The sequence below is a fragment of the Oratosquilla oratoria genome, chromosome 7 (assembly GCF_046742065.1).
Source record: "Oratosquilla oratoria isolate Oo_2021 chromosome 7, ASM4674206v1, whole genome shotgun sequence".
NCBI lineage: Eukaryota > Metazoa > Arthropoda > Malacostraca > Stomatopoda > Squillidae > Oratosquilla > Oratosquilla oratoria.
In genome coordinates this window covers 43,823,177-43,841,882 of record NC_134783.1, presented here as the reverse complement: position 1 = coordinate 43,841,882, position 18,706 = coordinate 43,823,177, and the positions used below count along the sequence as shown (strand labels likewise).

General features: G+C 36.3%; 1 protein-coding gene across 3 annotated transcripts in view; it reads left to right on the top strand.

Moving 5' to 3' along the window:
* Fas1 (fasciclin 1 Fas1 domain-containing) overlaps positions 1-18,706 on the top strand; it is a 443,263-nt gene that overhangs the window by 369,692 nt on the left and 54,865 nt on the right. For 2 of the 3 annotated variants that reach the window (XM_076188165.1, XM_076188163.1), the window contains exon 6: positions 12,938-13,127. In XM_076188165.1, the coding sequence (XP_076044280.1) occupies positions 12,938-13,127 (190 nt within the window). The remainder of the gene's footprint in view (positions 1-12,937; positions 13,128-18,706) is intronic. The other variant, XM_076188166.1, reaches the window with a different exon arrangement.

Sequence of the window (18,706 nt, the reverse complement as noted above, 5' to 3'; positions counted from 1 at the left end):
AGTTTTGCTAGTCTCTCTTCATATGATAGTTTTGAGAGTGTTGGTGCCAAATTTGTAATTGCTCTTTGTATTCTTTCAAGTTTTGTTATACATTTTTTTGTACTTGGTGACCACATCATTGCTGCATATTCCAATCTTGGTCTTATCAGAGTGATTTGAATTTTCTTCACCATTTCTTCATCCAGGTATGTAAATGGAGAAAAAAGTCAAAGTAGAATGAATTAGATGAAAACAGCAAAGTTGAGTCAGAAAATATTTTACCAAAGAGGATAAAAGAGCAGTCATGAAAAGAATAAAGTAAAACTGGAAGAGGTCATGGAACAACAAAGAAAAGAACAGTAAATGTGATGAAAGTATGGGTTTCCCCCACTATACAATTGGGTTATGTTCCTGAAAACCAGATCAAATAACGAATGATCGGATAGTGAACTTAAGTTTTAATAGGATTTAATTTAATGGGAAGAGTAGTCTTGGCCTAGCCTATATTGAGAGATGTATAACACTTTTCCACACCATCCAAAGAGGTGAGGTTATAGATGCATTATTTTTTTATACAGTGGTTTCCCCAGTAGGCCTATATCCACTGGAAAAAGCAGAAAAAGAGGCCCTATAGAACGCCACTAGTTACTCGATCCCGCATCACACATACCTTTCATGGCTAGTCTTACTAAAATCCTGAGGAAGCCTTCTCATTACCAGAAGTGATAGGGGTTGATGTATCCTGGGCAGGAGAGGTGGACAGAAGAGCACCAGAAGTAGACTGGAGAGGTTATGCAGGGGAGTCCGGATCAGCTGATGCAGGGTGGGGGGCTGGGTGAGAGGGAGCAGCTGGTTTGAAAAAGCTGAAAATGGTGGTTTGCCTTTTTTTTTTTTTTTTTTTTTTTTTTTTTTTTTTTTTTTTTTTTTTTTTTTTTTTTTTTTTTTTTTTTTTTTTTTTTTTTTTTTTTTTTTTTTTTTTTTTTTCTTCCCTCAAATATATCTCTGTAGACCTTGAAGGCATGCTCCACATTATAGGCAACTGTTCCACTTCGTGCTGGGTTTGGGTCCCCTTCCTTTATTTTTTTCAATGATTGCATCTAGGCCAGAGAACACTTCAAGAAGTGTTTTGATGTCAAGGCCTCGCTGGGGCACATCATCATCATCATCATCATTGCCATGGAGAGCTCATTTTTGTTCCAATTCCATTAGATCTTCATTGCTGAGTGGCTTATCATGGGACTTTAGCAATTCATTCACATCATCTTCATCCATCTCCTTGAAGCCAGCCATATGTGAGAGCCTGATGATTTCCTTACGAATGGGTGTCACATCACTGAATCCAACAAAGTGGTCAGTTGGCTTGACACACTTGGACCACAGTTTCTTCCAGCGGCTATTCATTGTTTTTTCTGTCATCTCCTTCCATGCTGCATTGATATTGTCAGTGGCCTTCTTGATATTATAATTGGCCCAGAACTGCTAGACTGCGAGCTTGTCTGGGCTGTCAGTCATGTTAATCCGCTGACTCATTGTGTGGCACTGGTAATAGGCCTTGAAAGTGACGATCACACCTTGGTCCATGGGCTGGATGAATGATGTCATGCTTTTAGGCAGAAACATCACCTCCATGTTATCTGCCCAATCTTCCATAGTTGTTGGGTAGCTTGGGGCATTGTCAGCCAGCAGGAGGAAATGGTTGGTAATGTTTTCTTTGGCAGCATAGTCATAGAGTGCAGGGGACAAATAATTTGCAACATAATGTTGGTTCATAGAAGACATCATCCAGGCCTTCTTGTTGAATCTATATATCACTGGAAGATTTTCATATAGCCCTTAAGTATATTTGGGTTTTCACAGCAGTAGATCAGTAAAGGCTTCAGCTCCAGGTCCCCAGCTGCATTACCACTCAGCACCAGGGTTAATCTGTCTTTGGATGCTTTAAATCCTGGTGTTGTTCTCTCCTCCTTAGCAATAAAGGTTCTGGATGATATTTTCTTTAAATACAGGCCTGTTTTGTTGTAGTTTATTACCTGTTTGGCACTGTAGCCACACTTTTCAGTGTTTTTTTTAGTGTAGGCATGAATGCTGCAGCAGCAGGCTCATCAGAATTTGCTGCCTCACCAGTCATATTGATGTTGCATAGGGCTGCTCAGGCTTTAAAACTGTCAAACCAGCCCTTATTGGGCTTTTGTTGTCACAAGGGAGGTAGAAAGAGACTTGCTGTGGTGAGACAGGTCATCAATCCACAGCCTTAAGAATCTCTCCATTTCCTCCACTATTGGTTCCCTCTGCCTTGTCACATCTTTACCATTAATGTAGAAGCTGTTTCACCAGCTTTCTTTACACTGTCTCCTTGTTTGATTATTGTGGAGACAGTTGATTGGGGTAACTGCATGATTCAGGTGATGAAGTTAGCCCCTTCACCTCCCTCATAGCACGTAACAATTTCAATTTTTTTTCTGCAATGGTAAACTCTTCCTCAGTCTTTTGGGCTTTATCTCACCAGCACTAGTTGTTGCAGGCCACTTGGAAGCCATCATGTTATGTATTACTTCCATAAAAGCAACAGTGAATGTAAAATAGTAGCACAAAACACAGATTAGTGATACATGGGCCAAGGGAGTAAACACAACTGAATAAAGAGCAGGAACGAGTTTCAATGAGTTGCTGATGGAGTGTGGGTGGTGCTGCAATTACAATGCATTTGTTTACAGTTTGATGATCTTATAATCAAGTGCCTACATAAAAAAATGAGTGAGTGGTATCAGTTCAAATGGATCATATAAATGAAATATTGGATATCAAACCATTCAATAGCGAGGGAAACCTGTATTAATAAAGGTGAAGACCTTGTGTTCTTGTTTAAGGAAGAAAAAGAGTGGTATATGCTAATGTGGATGGTTTGATATTTCCTAGGTTAGAGGTCAGTGATTATTTAGAGGAGATAGAACCAGATATAATGTGCATTGTTGAGAGTAAGTTAAGTAAGAATATTTATATCCAAGTGGTAGATGAAAAATGGAGTTTATAGAGAGGGATAAAGTTTGTGAAGGAATAATGATGATATTAAAGAAAAATATGTAGATAATACTGAACTGAGACAAGGCAAGGGTAGGCAGTAAATATTTAGATAACAGTTGTGAAGCAGGGAAGGATAGTTGACTGTGGTATATTTGTTCCCTAAGACATGAGCATAGAGCAAGGTCAAGCACTGAAAGATCTTGATAGTCATAGCTACTCACCAGTAAAGCTAACTTGGGTGACTTTATTCAGTCAGTCTGTTGCCCCTGGTCTCTCTTGCAGGAGACCCATGGCTCTCAAATAACCAGCAAAGGCCTTACACATGAGTAACTTTAATTGTGGGAATGTGAATTGGGAGAAGACAAGAGAAATACAGAAGAAATATATCATCTTTCCAAATGTTTACAAATCAGTTATAGAAAAAGATGTGCCAAGAGTAATTGGAAGAGAAAATTAAAGGATTTAAGATGTGTGAAACATTACAAAGAATTGATAAGGCATCAAAACAGTGGAGAAAGAGAAGGACCAATTGAATAAAAGAAGCTTACAGTCCTAGGAATTATTCCACAAGGATCAGAAAAGAGAAACTTGGATGAAAATACAATTGTTAATGGAAAAATGAACCAAAGTTGTTTTATAGGTTTATTAATAGTAAGATGAGTTACAGGGATGGATTGGAAATAGATGAAATAGTTTATGAAGATCAAAACACATTGTAAGCTGAAGCACTGGGTAAAAGTTTTCAACCCATTTACACAAAGGAAAATTATTTTGAAAGAGGGAGAGGAATAACTAAAAACATATTGTAGAATTACATAAGATTGTATTTACATGTTTACTTAATTGTATGTACTTATAGTATACAGGATTGTAGTTATGCTAATTTATTTTCATTATCTGCACTTATTATACTTTGCTTTAAATTGATTTATGCCATCCATCTTAATTATTTCTTTGAATTTATTCCACAAATTCATGCATCTATTTGGAAAACTATTCAGTATCCTATAAACATTCTCTCTTAAGAATTTTGCTATGTCCTCTTGATATTCTTTCATTCCATTCTGATATATCTTCTCTATAATTTTCTTCTCTACACCTCACACAGTTTTAAAGGCATCTGTCATGTTGCCTCTTTGTCTTCTTCCAGTGTGGGTAATCTCATTTTATCTTATCTTTCATGGTACATTTTGTCAGCCAGGTTAAGGATCATTTTAGTTGTCATGTTTGACCCCAAGGCCTATCTCACTTTTAAGTTCTCAAGAAGTTTATTTATTTTACATTCTGTGTGGGAGCCTTTGGCCCTGGTCACGTGTCTTGTTGCATAACCAAATGAATGTAACAAGGGAGCTACACTAGCAGTATAGTACTCAAACATCTACAATAACCTACCACCTGCACCACACAGCACATCCATATAAGCACATTGACATCTGTTTTTAAAACAAATACTCCTAGACCCCACTAGACATTAGTCCCACAGAAAAATCCCTCTCAAGAGTAAAAAGAACCACACTGTCATAATTGCATTAAAGTTATCAAACAACAGTGAGACATTGCCAACACAGAGTAGGCTGGACCACAGTGGCCAACAATTCCAGATGCGATCATCACATGGAAGATAATGAACACCTCATCTTACATCGCCCCACCCTAGCCATACAACAATATTTCTTCTTCTAGTGACTTATGGGTCAGCCCAATGGCTGTTGCGGGTTACCTGGAAAGTGTGGGTCTCTTGCAAGAGACTCCTGGGGCAATGTAGTGATTGATATTCCATTTTTATATTGTGGATGGGCCATGGTGGGAAATTGGAAACCAATTAGTGAGTCTGTCTCAAGGCATCCTGCAAAGTGACCTGCATGAGTGCTATCTTTGTGTGACTTGCCAATATGCTTGTTTCATTCTGTCTGAGGAAGACTGTTCAAACATTAGAGAATAAAGTGCATCTGTTGTATCCTGGATTTTCTCTACACCATTTTTTTCACCTTTGGATAAATCCTTATATTCTGTGAGGAGTTCCCACCATTTCTTATTTTATTCTATTCTATTTTATTTCATTTAATTTTAATTTTTTCTCTCCTTTTCTTTTCCTTCTGTACATGAAAAGCCATATTGTCTACTGATGATGTGAACAAAGGTGTGTTTTAGTACATACCGTATTTTCCGGCGTATAGTGTGCGACTTTTTTCCGTTCGAGGGGCCTAAAAATGGGGGGTGCGCGTTATCCGGTGGTGCGCATTATCTACGGCCTACAATAAAAAATTCTGCGGCTGTGTGTGTAATTTTTTTCACAACAACGTGATGATGTTGGCCGTCACAAAGTCGGGAGGCACACTTCTCTGTGACGTTCCGTAAGAACAAGAAGAACAGCCATGGTGACATGAAAGAATACGCCAGCATGGGCTACTGTATATAAATATTTGGTATAGGTAGGTATCTATCGAATCTTATATTTCATGATTAAATAGGCCTAAACACCATGAAACATGATCAATATTCATGATATTTGCCCATGTTCACAGCATCCTAGTTTGAATTTTTATGTTGGCTTTGTAGCTTCACTTTAGGTATGGTACAAATTCCATTGCGGCCGTTCATAAACTCGTGTCAAACACCTGACTACAACACCCTCTTTCGGGAGTTATATTAACTAAACGTCACCTCAATGAGAGACTGTCCTATTTCACCACTGTCATTGCAGGTTCAAAGCTAAAACGAAACAGTCTGTAGTTTGTTTCAGTATTAAATAAAAAATGGTAAAGACGAATTATTTCCTCAAGATATAAAATGAACATTTTCTGTAAAAATCCCGAAATTTTTCTGTATATTTTATTTTCAATAAACTTTTTTTTAAATCATATTTCCTACAAACTATTTAAGCTACAAAGTAATAAGGGACCAACGCACAACATGAGTCATATACCGGTACATGTAGTTCCGACTTTTTTTTAGTTGTGTCCTGATTGATACCTATTTAGACACTTAATTTAGTGACAAATCAACAGATTTCCCAGTAGTGGCTCTAGCCAATGGAAAATACTTCTCCATGTAACCTCGTTCACATGATATAAATACCGAGGTAAAACTGCGTTATGGATAAATGCGATCGGGCATGCGTGTTATACGTCGGTGCGCGCTATCTGTGTACTGAGATAACGAAGTGCATGGGTGCGCATTATAACCCGATGCGCATTTTAAGCCGGAAAATACGGTACTTGTTTTTATTTTGATTTTTTCTTTCTTTTCTTCTCCCTCCACATCCTGACTTGTATTGCTCATAGCCCTCATACTATAAACATGAACATCTATATCTAAGTATTAGGCTAGCTTGACATAACTGCTCCTTTCCTATACTTAGAGTAGGTGTGTACATCCCATGGTGTCTAAAAAAAATTACATTACAAAGGATTACAAAGGAGGAACATGGCCACAGGAGACCTTTTTTTTCCATAACTAGGTCAGATTAAAAAAAATTATAATAATGATAAATAAATAGATAAATAAATTTTTTAATAATATAGATAATGATAAAATAAAATAGATAAATAAAAAATAAACAGGCAAATGATAATAAATTGACAGATAAATAGTAATAAATGATAAGCAAATAATAAACAGACAAATAATAACAAAATATAAACAAATAATATAAAATAAATGGCAGGCATTCAGGCATTACAGCATCTTACTTAGGTGTTTATCTAAATGAATCTTAAAGCTTCGAACTGAACTACATTGCAGTGCGTCTGTAGGAAGTTTATTCCATTCATTAATTACTGTACATGTTGGTGAAGTTTCTACCCACAAATTAAATCTCTCTCCTGACAGTTTGAGACCATTATTTCTTGTCAGATTCTCATTCAGTGTGAAAATTTTGTGACTTTTGATGTCAATTCCCTTATAATCTGAAAGACCTGTATCAAGTCACCTCTGAGTCTACGGTTTTTCAAGGAAAACAGGTTCATATGTTTTAGTCAATTTTCATATGATTTATTTTTGATATTTGGAATCAGTTTTGTGGCTCACCATGGTACTTTTTCCAATCTGTCAATGTCTTTAATGAGATTCGGTGACCATACGGAAACAGCATATTCCATATGTGGACAAACTAATGATTTATATAGCCTGTTCATGAGAGATGGACTTTTGAAGTCAAAAGATCGTGGAATCAATCCTAGCATCATATTTGATTTGAGATTGTTACTGATAATTACGCCAAGATCTTTTTTCACAATCCATTTTTTCAACAAATTTCCAAATAACTTGTAATGGTACTTACTGTTATTTTTACCTATGTGTATAACCTTGCATTTACTTGTATTAAATATCATTAGTCACTTTTCAGACCATTGCTGTAGTTTATCAAAATCTTCTTGAATATCTAATTTGCCATTCTGCACAGTTTTGTATCATCAGCAAATTTGGAGACAATAGATTTCAGTCCTTTTGTCAACACACCTTGTGTGTGTGTATTTACCTAGTTGTATTTTACGGGACTGGAGCTATGCTCGTGTTGACCCGTTTTTGTATCTCTCTACATCTAGTTTGCTTTTGAATTCATGTATATTTCTGGCATTAACTGTTTCACTGTTCAATTTGTTCCAGATATCAATTACCCTGTGTGGGAAACTGTTCTTTTTCAGGTCTCTTCTGTAACTGTCTTTCTTTAGTTTCTTTGCGTGTCCTCCTGTTTCTCTTTAGTCCCATTTTAATAGGTCATCTCTATCAAGAACTTCCATTCCTTTCATAATTCTAAAGATGTGTGTGTATGAATGTTTCTATGTCAACTGCTGTTAGGAGGAAGAGGAGGGATGCAGTCTAGTTTTTTAATTCACCATATGTGAAAAAGTAAAGGAAAGATGGTTGAATTTGATAGAGAGAGATCTTGGACCCAGATCAGAGATTTAAATGCTAGCTCCTCAGAGCTGCACCTCCAGGTAGAGGTTAGAGTCTTGATGAGCATTGCAGACAAGTGGTGAGGAGATGGTTCTCTCTAATGCCTGTCACACAAGACTACCACATACAGGCTCCTATTATTGTCCTCTGTGTGTTTGTTGTTAGATATTGTTCCTTTGTGAGTATATATATGTAATAAAAAGAAGTGAGTAGTTCCCATTTTGTTTTAGGGACCCATGTAAAGCCTGCATGGTGGCATGACAAAGGTGGTACTCAAGTATACAGAATTTCTGATGTTATTAACATCACAAGGAGTCTTTTATTTGAAAATACCAAACTTGTTAATCCACCACAAGCACAGCTGAACATGGTATAAATATGTTTACTGACAATGTTTGTGGAGCAATGCCCACCTGGAAGACCATACAAGGCTTGAATAGTCCAACACACTTGTTAGTAGTTTCCAGCAATATGGTAGTCCTTGTAGAGCTCAAGGAAGTATTGATAGTTTAGCTGTGGCTTGAATTTATGTGTGTGGTTTTACAAGTGTTTGTTTATCACCTCAGGTTTTGTGATGTGATTTATTTAGACATTTGTTGTGGTATAAGTTTGTTTGTTTTTCATCATGATACATTTTATAAGCATATGAATCCAGACAAAAATTTTGTAAATGTAAAACTTATCCCTAGTTTCCCACATGGAGGGGACAGTCAAAGATGGCTCCATTGGGACATGCATAGGGGCAGCAGCCATTAATTTCAGATCACATATCATTTGTGATTATCTTTCAGCATGCACACTGTTTTCATAGCAGACAAGTTTTAATTTGAACATGATGAGCAGTGATAAGATCACCAACTTGATAAGTTGAGCCATGCCTTTACTAGATACTTTGATGTAAAACGCTAAAACTTCAGAGGATGCATTTGAATAGTAGGCAGACTTAATTAAGATGTTCTCAGTGTGTTCCTTTTATGAATTAATAAAAAATATTACCTATTCAAGCCATGGATCACACTTGAATATTTGGAACACTGTAGGAATGTCATATAATGTCTCAACCCTATTGAGGGATATATATATATATATATATATATATATATATATATATATATATATATATGTATGTATGTATGTATGTTTGTACATATATTGAAAAAGGCAGTTATGTATAAAACATTATTCTGTATAATAACCTGGGGCCGTATACACAAAACTTTTTTGTTAGCCTTAACAATCTCTGCTAGCTAACAGAAAACCACTAAAAGTTATACACCAATGCTTAACTAACAACTGTTAGCTAGCAAACAGTTGTTTGTCAAGTACCGCTAAACAGCGCTGAAGTTAGCAGCTTATGAACATGTAAATGGACGTATTATCAAAAATTGCACACATAAAACAGTGTTATTAATGCAGTTGTTCAGAATTTATTAATAAAGTATCATGATAGCACATAGATATCGTATGTATGGGTTTTTAGAAGTACTTATTAACCAACGACAGATATTTTTGGACGAAGGCGCATTGTACAGGCGGCCGTGCCACAGACACAGACAAATCTTCCGACAGAAGACTCAACAATAATTTCAGAGGACATAGACATGGCAGAAGAAACACAGAAAAAGAAAAGGAAGCCAAACTGGTCACAAGAGGAAACACTCCTCTTGATCAACGTGATTATGGAGAAAAAATAATAATAAATGGGCGATTCAAGCCAAGTTTAAAACACAAGGATAAGAGGGAGGCATGACAAAGCACGTTGATGCTATGGTATTGTTTTCTCATATAAATGTTCATCGACACTTGGAGCCCCAATTCTAATGTTTGTGCCTTCTATGGTACCCACAACACCGGGAAACCTAGTTTTCCATGAACTCTGCTTGTTTTACTTGCACTTCTTGGCGAGTCAATAGGAATTTTACAAACTGAGTTACAATATCTGGTTCTGATAGTGCATCAATTGTTTGAGAAATGACACGGCTGATTGATGCTTGCGAGGTCCCAAATTCGTCACTGCTGCATTTTACCTGTGGCTAAATATCATAGGGTAATTGCCACCTTCGTCTCAGGACTCAGTGGTCGATTCCGTTCTGTTCGGGATTGAAGTTTGTCCCTCACTAAATCAGCCATTTTTATTATACCAGCACGGTTCATTCTGAAGCGTTTGATGAGTTCGTCGTCATTGTACTCGTTAAATATGTCCCGTCGCTGTCGATAAACTCGCAGTCATCTTTTTAGTTGTTGTTGCTCCGCCATCTTCTCTACTAACAGGAACTTGTTAAGAGCTTAATAGTCCTCCTCGGCACTTTTATCTTAACAGTACTTTTAAGGCCCTAACAAGTTTTCTGTATCACTATTAGTGCTTAACAGCTAAATGTTAGCCTTAACAGGAATTTGTTACCCTTAACAGCTATTTGTTAGCGCTAACAAGTTTTGTGTATACGGCCCCTGGTTTATTATCCAGGGTGCTAAGGTAAAGTAATTCTAAATGCAGGATTTTATGTATAATAAAACATGCAATGATATAATTGACCTCTTGAAATATATATGATAGTTGCCTTATCATCCTTTGTATGATTTATCAAATATCACTATATATTACTATAATACATTACTTAATGCTGTGTATTATCCTGTGTTGATATTCATATTCAGGTATGATGTGACACATTCTATAATATTTTGCATACTTAATTACTTTGCCATGATGTATCAAAGCCTAATTCATATTAACATGTTTTCATCATGTTTAATGATATAAAGATATCACTTGTTAACATCTTCTGCCTAGACAAAAAAAAATGTACTGAAATAAAGATCTATGCAAGGTGTGCTATGCTATAGACTTGTACTGCTGCATCAGAATGTTGCTCCATGGGCCTGGGTTCATATGATCAAGTTAAATCTGATTTTGCACTAGTCAGAGGTTCCTTGAAATCAATCGCTCAACTAAAGGGCTACTTCAAAGGAGATGTTACTTTTTAGACTCCTTCATGTTAACAAAGGCTAGTCTCGAGTCAGACTTTTTTTTTTTCTTTTCTTTTTTTTTAGTCTGGTTTATCATAAGGTTTTGAATTTACTCATTGTTATTTTGAATATAGATTTATATGTTGATATGGAATCATCATTGGAATGAAAACTGATGAGTGCAGGTCCTGCACTTTTTGGATAAATCATAGCTGAGTATTCAGAAAACCTAGAATCATTCATAATCAGAGGTCCTTCAGTTGAGTGATTGGTTTGGAAGCTTGGACTTTTTGTGTAAATCAAGGCTGACTGTACTGTAGACCTAAACTCTTCAGTTGAGTCATGATTGGCTGTACCCCTAACCTCACCTGGCAGGTTCAGGAAGGAGAAGAGTGGAAATGTACAATTTTTATTTTCATTTATTTACCTACAATTTTATTTTTATTTTACATCAGTTATGCTTGTTTTGTTCTTCCTGATTTTGGTAAGTTTAAGTTCATGACTTTGTTTATCTATGCTTATGATTTGATTAATTCTATAATTTCCTTTTTATTTATTCTTTTTGGAGGATATTGTCTAAACTGCAGAGTTGTTGCTATGTACTCAGTTGAAGGTGGCTACAGCTGCTATGGCCATAACCCCATCATATTTCAAAGTACACATTGTATATTGCAATAGGGTAACCATTTTATCCATGCAACATACGAGACTACATTTTGAAGTTGAAACTCTTTTGTCAAGTTAACTGTGTATTTTATGTAGCTAACAGGTCATGGGTACGAATAATTTTTCCTTCATCTTTTCGTACCTCCAACCTAAATACTTGCCAGATAATCTGGTCTTAAATTCATTAATGAAGCCACCTCCAACATTCTGTTCAGCTTAGGATATTGACTTCTGTTTTTCTTCTTTCCTTTGTTTCCACTCTCTTCTTCTGTGCTGACCACCCACTGCCCTTCTGGTGAGTATGGTGGATGATGCTTGTACTCCTCTTCTTCCTCTTCCTTTTCCTCCACCTATTCCTGCTCCTGCTGTTCCTGCTCTAACTTTTGTGCTTGTGCTATTAAGCTTGATAAATATTCTGCATGATTTTTGTTTTTAGACATGATGATGATGTTGATGATGAAGATAATGATGATGATGATGATGTATGCCTTGTAGTTGTTTTGCTTGTACCAATTCAGAATGGCAGAGTTGGCCCAAATGCTGGATATGCTGGACATGTTATTCTGATCATGATAGATATTATAAATGGCTGTAGGCGTTCTGGGTCCTTTAGTCAAACCCTCCCCTTCTCCTCCACCTCCTCCCATTTCACCATCATGACAAAACAGTGCCAGTGTAAGCCTTTCTCTGCTAACAATAGTCTGTATTAATTAAAAGTCATTGTTGTATTTTTTTATCTCTTATCAATACGAGTACCTTGGCAGCTCTTATTGTCAATGTATCAGACATGAGCTTTAGGAGTGTATGGTTAATATCAGTAGGGGAGTGAGCTATGGGAAGGGGAAATTAAGACATTAAATTTTGCTATACTGTATGAATGACAAGAAATTGTATTTTAATGCAGTAGGAAATATGTCTCCACTGAGATTGCTAAGAGTTTCTTCTCGCTCCCTTTGTCTACCAGGGGTTTAGATGATTAACCCCCAGTTCTTTTTGAGGTGAATTACTAATACTTGTTCTTGGTTGATGCACAAAATACTCACTCCTCTATTATTATGATATTACTGCAAACTCTTGTATGCTTGACCCATGTCCACCATAGATGTTCTGGACATTCTGCCAAGTCTTATAGTTTAACACATAATTCTATTGTAGCATTCAATTTGTCTTCATAGTTTTATGTTCATGTTGATGCTTTTGTATATTTTGCTGATAACACTGCACTATACTGATGACTCGTGCTATGTTGACTAAGAACTAATTATATTGGCTAAAAGTGAATAGGCACACCTTGTGTGATGGTTGTATTTCCAAGACAGTGACATACATAGGACAGTTTGATATAATGTTCCAAGAATACCTGTATATTATTCTAACTCATGCCAATATTTTGTCCCCCCTGAAGGCACGTCGCACTGATAAGGACCTCATTGATGGACAAGTTGTGCATGGGCATGTGGTGCCTGAACATGTCCTATTCACACGCACAGTTATGAATGCCAATGATCTCTACAAATCAGTGGCATTCACAGACAACCTTAAAGTTTATATCTCCATGGAGAATGTTACCTTAGATGGAGAAGAGGCTTTACTATGTAAGTATTTTGAGGTTGTGAATGTATTGTGGGTATAGGTTGATATTTCTTTGGCAGAAATACTTTGGAGCAGAAGGGATTTGGATTTTTCTATGTTTGTCTATAGTAAACCCTTGAGCTTCACAAATGTTAGGGGAAAAGGCCCCAGTGAGGATAAAAATTTCATAAACATCAGTGTTATTCTCTTTATGTGAGTTTCTGGTACTGAAGTTAATTTTTTCCTCCTGGTTCAATTCATAAACATTATTTAAAATTTCCTGTAGTTGTTTACATTCCTCTTCATTTTTCACTTTCTTCATGATCTTAGCATTATTTACAAGCAAGTTTGCATGGTTACCTATTCCATTCATCATACAGTTGATATACAGTAGAAATATTACAGGTGACAGAATAAAACCCAGTGGTACCCCACTAGTCATTTTTCTCTCATCTGACATTTTGTCTTTCACTATTATTCTCATATGCCTTTTACATAAAAAATCTTTTACCCATTACTATGTACAGGAGTCCCTCAAATAACGCTGGGGTTAGGTTCCTGAAATTACGGTGTATGCTGACTTTCCATATTAAATACCGAGAGCCGTATGTATTTACCTAGTTGTATTTTACGGGAAGGGGAGCTATGCTCATGGTGTCCCGTCTTCATATCTCATTTTATCTAAACTATTTTTAAATTCATGTATTGTTTTTGCACACACCACTTTCTCATCTAACTTGTTCCAACTGTCTATTACTCTGTGAGGAAAGCTGTTCTTTTTCAGATCTCTTCTATAGCTGTCTTTTTTTTATTTTCTTTCCGTGTCCTCTTGTATTTCTATCATCCCATTTTATCAGATTCTCCCTCTCAGTAATTTCTATGCCTTTCATGATTCTGTAAATAGCTATCAAATCTCCTCTCTCTCTTCTTTGCTCTAGTGTCTGTAATTCAAGTTTTGCTAGTCTCTCTTCATATGATAGTTTTGAGAGTGTTGGTGCCAATTTTGTAATTGCTCTTTGTATTCTTTCAAGTTTTGTTATACATTTTTTTGTACTTGGTGACCATATCGTTGCTGCATATTCCAATCTTGGTCTTATCAGAGTGATTAGAATTTTCTTCACCATTTCTTCATCCAGGTATGTAAATGCAACTTTGATTGTTCTTATTGAATTATAAGTTTCTCCAAAAATCTTATTTATATGTTTCTCAGGTGACATATTATTCATAACAATGACTCCCAGGTCCTTCTCATTTTCTACTTTTTTATTCCTTCTTCTCCCAATTTATATGATCCTGTTATTCTGTTTTTGCTTTTTCCAAATTCCATTATACTACACTTTTTTGTATTGAACTCCATCTCCCACTTCCTACTCCATTTCTGTACTTTATTTAGATCACTCTGTAGTGATTCACAGTTTTCTTCCGTGTTCACTTTTTTCAATAGTTTTGCATCATCTGCAAAGAAGCTCATATAGCTTTCAATTCCTTCATCCATATCATTAATATATATAGCAAACATTATTGGGGCCAGAACTATTCCTTGTGGAACACTGCTTATTACTTCATCCCATTTTGAGTGTCTCTTATCACTACTCTCATTTTTCTTTCTTGCAAAAAGTCTTCCATCCAATTAAGCAGTTTGCCCTGTATTCCTCCTTCAGTTTCTAATTTCTTAAGCAACTTCTTATGTGGTACTTTGTCAAAAGCTTTTTTTAGGTCTAGAAATGCACAATCAGCCCATCCATCTCTTTCTTGTATTATATCTATTAGCCTTGAATAGGAACATATTAAATTGGTGACGCATGATCGTCCTTGTCTGAATCCAAATTGCCTTGGATTTAGCACGTTGTTTTTTTCTAAATATTTTACCCATCTACTTTTGACAATTCTTTCACAAATTTTTGCTATTGTACTTGTTAGAGAGACTGGTCTATAGTTGTTAGGGTCTTCTTTATTTTCCCCCTTTATATATAGGTACTATATTTGCTTTTTTCCAATCTTCTGGAACTTTTCCTTCTTTCAAGGAACTGTTTATTATGCTATGTATTTTGTCTGCCAGTTCATTCCTGCATTCTTTCAAAATCCAGTTTGCTATTTCATCTGGTCCATGCGATTTTCTGACATCAAGATTACTCAAGTGTTTCAATATTTCATTCTTTGTTACTTCTATTTCTTTCATAGGGGGGACTTTCTCTTTCCATTCGATCTCTTCAGGTTGTATGTTCTCCCTTGTAAACACTTGATTTAAAATGTTTGTTCATAATTTCCGCCATTTCAATTTCCTCTGTGTATTCAACTCCTTGTCTTAATTTCTCCAAATCTTGTTTGTTTTTCAGTTTGTTGTTTACAAATCTGTAAAATAGTTTTGGTTGATCTTTACACTTTTCTATGACATATTTTTCATATTTTCTCTTTTCCTCTCTGCACGTTTGTACATATTCATTTCTATAACAAGTATATATTTTCCATTTTTCAGGCCTTTTGTCTTTTTTCCATCTGGTCCAAGCTTTGTCTCTTTTGTCTTTTAACTCCCTACAACTTTTGTTGTACCAGCATTTTACAGGATAATTTCCTAAAACAAATTATTACCGATCCTACGAGGGGACAAAATACCCTGGACTTAATTCTAACAAATAATGAGCACCAAATTAGCAGCGTAATAGTGGGAGATAGTCTAGGCTTTAGCGATCATCAAGAAATAAGATTTAATGTTATTTGGGAAAAAATAAAAAGTACGAATAACGTTCAAGTACCAGACTTCAGGAAAGCAAACCTTGACAATATAAAAACCTATTTGAAATTGAATACGAAAAGCCAGGCGGACGTTTCAGACATTCTTGATTCTCGTTGCGGGGCTGGTAGTCAGGTGTGGGTCATGGAGGGTAATATGCATACCTTAGGTCAGGTCTGGGTCAAGGAGGGTAATACGCATACCTTAGGTCAGGTCAATTGGGGGCGAGGGCCCAACAGTCAGGTCAGTAATTTAAATGAAATGTATAACAATCTAACTGATCTAATTATTAATGCACAAAATACATTTATCCCCCTAAAGTCAATACGGAAAAATAGTAATACTCCCAAATGGATGACGGACAGATCGAAACATGAGATCGGAATGAAAAGAGGACTTTACGTAAAAATGAAAAACGGGGAATCACACCTTAGATCAAGATATAACGAAATGGCAAAGCTGGTTAAAAGGAATACACGTTCAGCGAAACGTAATTATGAAATCAAGGTTGCCAGTCAAGCAAAATCCAACCCAAAGGGTTTCTTTCACCTCTATAGAACAAAAAATAAAGAAAGAATAGGACCAATTAAAAACAATGTAAATGTCATGATTGAATCGGAAGAAAAAATGAGTGAGGTATTAACAATTATTTTCTATCGGTGTTTACTAATGAGAGGTTAGATAAAGTACCTGACTGCGATCCAATTTTCAGAGGGGATGAAGAAAGTAGTCTAACTAATATCAGCATTAGTAAAGAAGAAGTAGTCAAGCAGATTGACAGACTTAAAGCTACAAAATCTCCGGGTCCAGACGAAATTTTTCCAAGAATGCTTAAAGAGTGTAAATTTGAAATCTGCGACCAGTTAACTGAAATATTCAATAAATCGGTAGACACTGGTTCTGTTCCAACTGCTTGGAGGCAGGCAAACGTTGTTCCTGTTTTTAAGAAGGGAGATAGATCGTCTATATGCAACTACAGGCCAATCAGTTTGACATCGGTTATAGGAAAAATGCTTGAATCAATAATAGTAAATAGACTCAGAGAACACATTGAAGGGCATAATTTAATTCGTGTTTCACAGCATGGTTTCTCCAAGGGTAAGTCATGTGTGACTAATCTTCTATCCTTTTACACTAAGGTATATAAGGCGTCAGACAACAATGAAAATTACGATGTTATTTACCTTGACTTTAGCAAAGCGTTCGACAAAGTGCCACACCAGAGACTACTAAATAAAATCAAAGCCCATGGCATAGGAGGAAAAGTGTTAGAATGGATTAGAGCTTGGATTAGTAACAGAAAACAGCGGGTCACCATAAATGGAATAAAATCTAGGTGGGGCAATGTTACTAGCGGGGTCCCCCAGGGCTAGGTTTTGGGTCCCTTGTTGTTCATTATGTATATAAACGACTTAGACGAAGGGTTAAATAGTGATGTTAGTAAGTTTGCGGACGACACTAAAATAGGACACCTAATTAGGTCAGGAGACGATGCCCAGATTCTGCAGGATGACCTTAATAAGCTGTTAACATGGTTGGTGAAATGGCAAATGAACTTCAATATCTCTAAGTGTAGCGTGTTAAACGTAGGGCTACACAACCCCGAAAATAGATACAACTTAGATAACACGTTTTTAGAAAAATCTGAGTGCGAGAGGGACTTGGGAGTTCTGGTGAGTCTGGACCTTAAAACCAGGAAGCAGTGTATTAGCGCCAGAAATAAAGCTGACAGAGCATTAGGCTTCATTGCTAGGACGGTAACGAATAGAAGTGCAGAGGTAATTATTAAACTCTATCTAGCGATAGTTAGACCCATCCTTGACTATGCGGTACAGTTTTGGTCTCCGTCCTACAGAATGGACGTAAATTCACTAGAATCAGTACAGAGAAGAATGACCAAAATGATACAAGGACTCGGAAATTTGCCTTACGAAGAGAGGCTTAGGCACCTAAACTTACACTCTCTGGAAAGACGCAGAGTGCGGGGTGATCTAATAGAAATGTTCAAGTGGATCAAAGGCTATAACAAGGGTGATGCAAACAAGGTCATCATAATAAAACAACAGGGCAGGACTCGCAGTAATGGGTATAAACTGGACAAATTTAGATTTAAGAAGGAAATAGGCAAGAATTGGTTTACTAATAGGGTGGTCGATGAATGGAATAAACTTAGTAACCATGTAGTAAGCGCTGAAACTATCAGTTGTTTTAAAAAACGATTAGACAACTTTATGGATGGGGATGACAGGTGGTGATGGATACGGAGCTGCCTAGTGTAGGCCTTATGGTCTTTTGCAGTCTTCTTTATTTCTTATGTTCTTATATTCTTTTTCTTGTTTTTGTCTTGGGACATACTTTTCCACTCCTTTTTTTATAAATTGTTGTCAAAATATTCCATTTCTCTTCCACTGTTGTTTCTTCTTTGTATATTCCTTCCCAGTTTTCTTTTTGAAAGAATTCTCTTATTTTATCAAAGTTTGTTTTTTCATACATCATTCTTCCTTTTCTATATTGTTCATTTCTTTTCATGTATTTTTTCTCATTTAGTTCTAGTTCTATCAATATGTGGTCACTTTTACTTATTGGTGCCTGGTATTCTATCTTTTCCACTATTTCAGGTTCTGATGTGATTATTAGGTCTAGTCTCGATGGTTCTTCTTCATTTCTACACCTAGTGTTCTCTTGGATCCATTGTGTTATTGTGTGGTCAATAATCATCTCAAGTAGAACATTTCCCCATGAGTCTTCTCCACCCTTTACGGTCATCTCTTCCCAGCAGATTTCTTTGCAATTAAAGTCGCCCATCATAACTATTCTTCCTCCATCTTCCATTATCTTGTTTAGTGTTATTCTTGTGTCTTCTAACATACT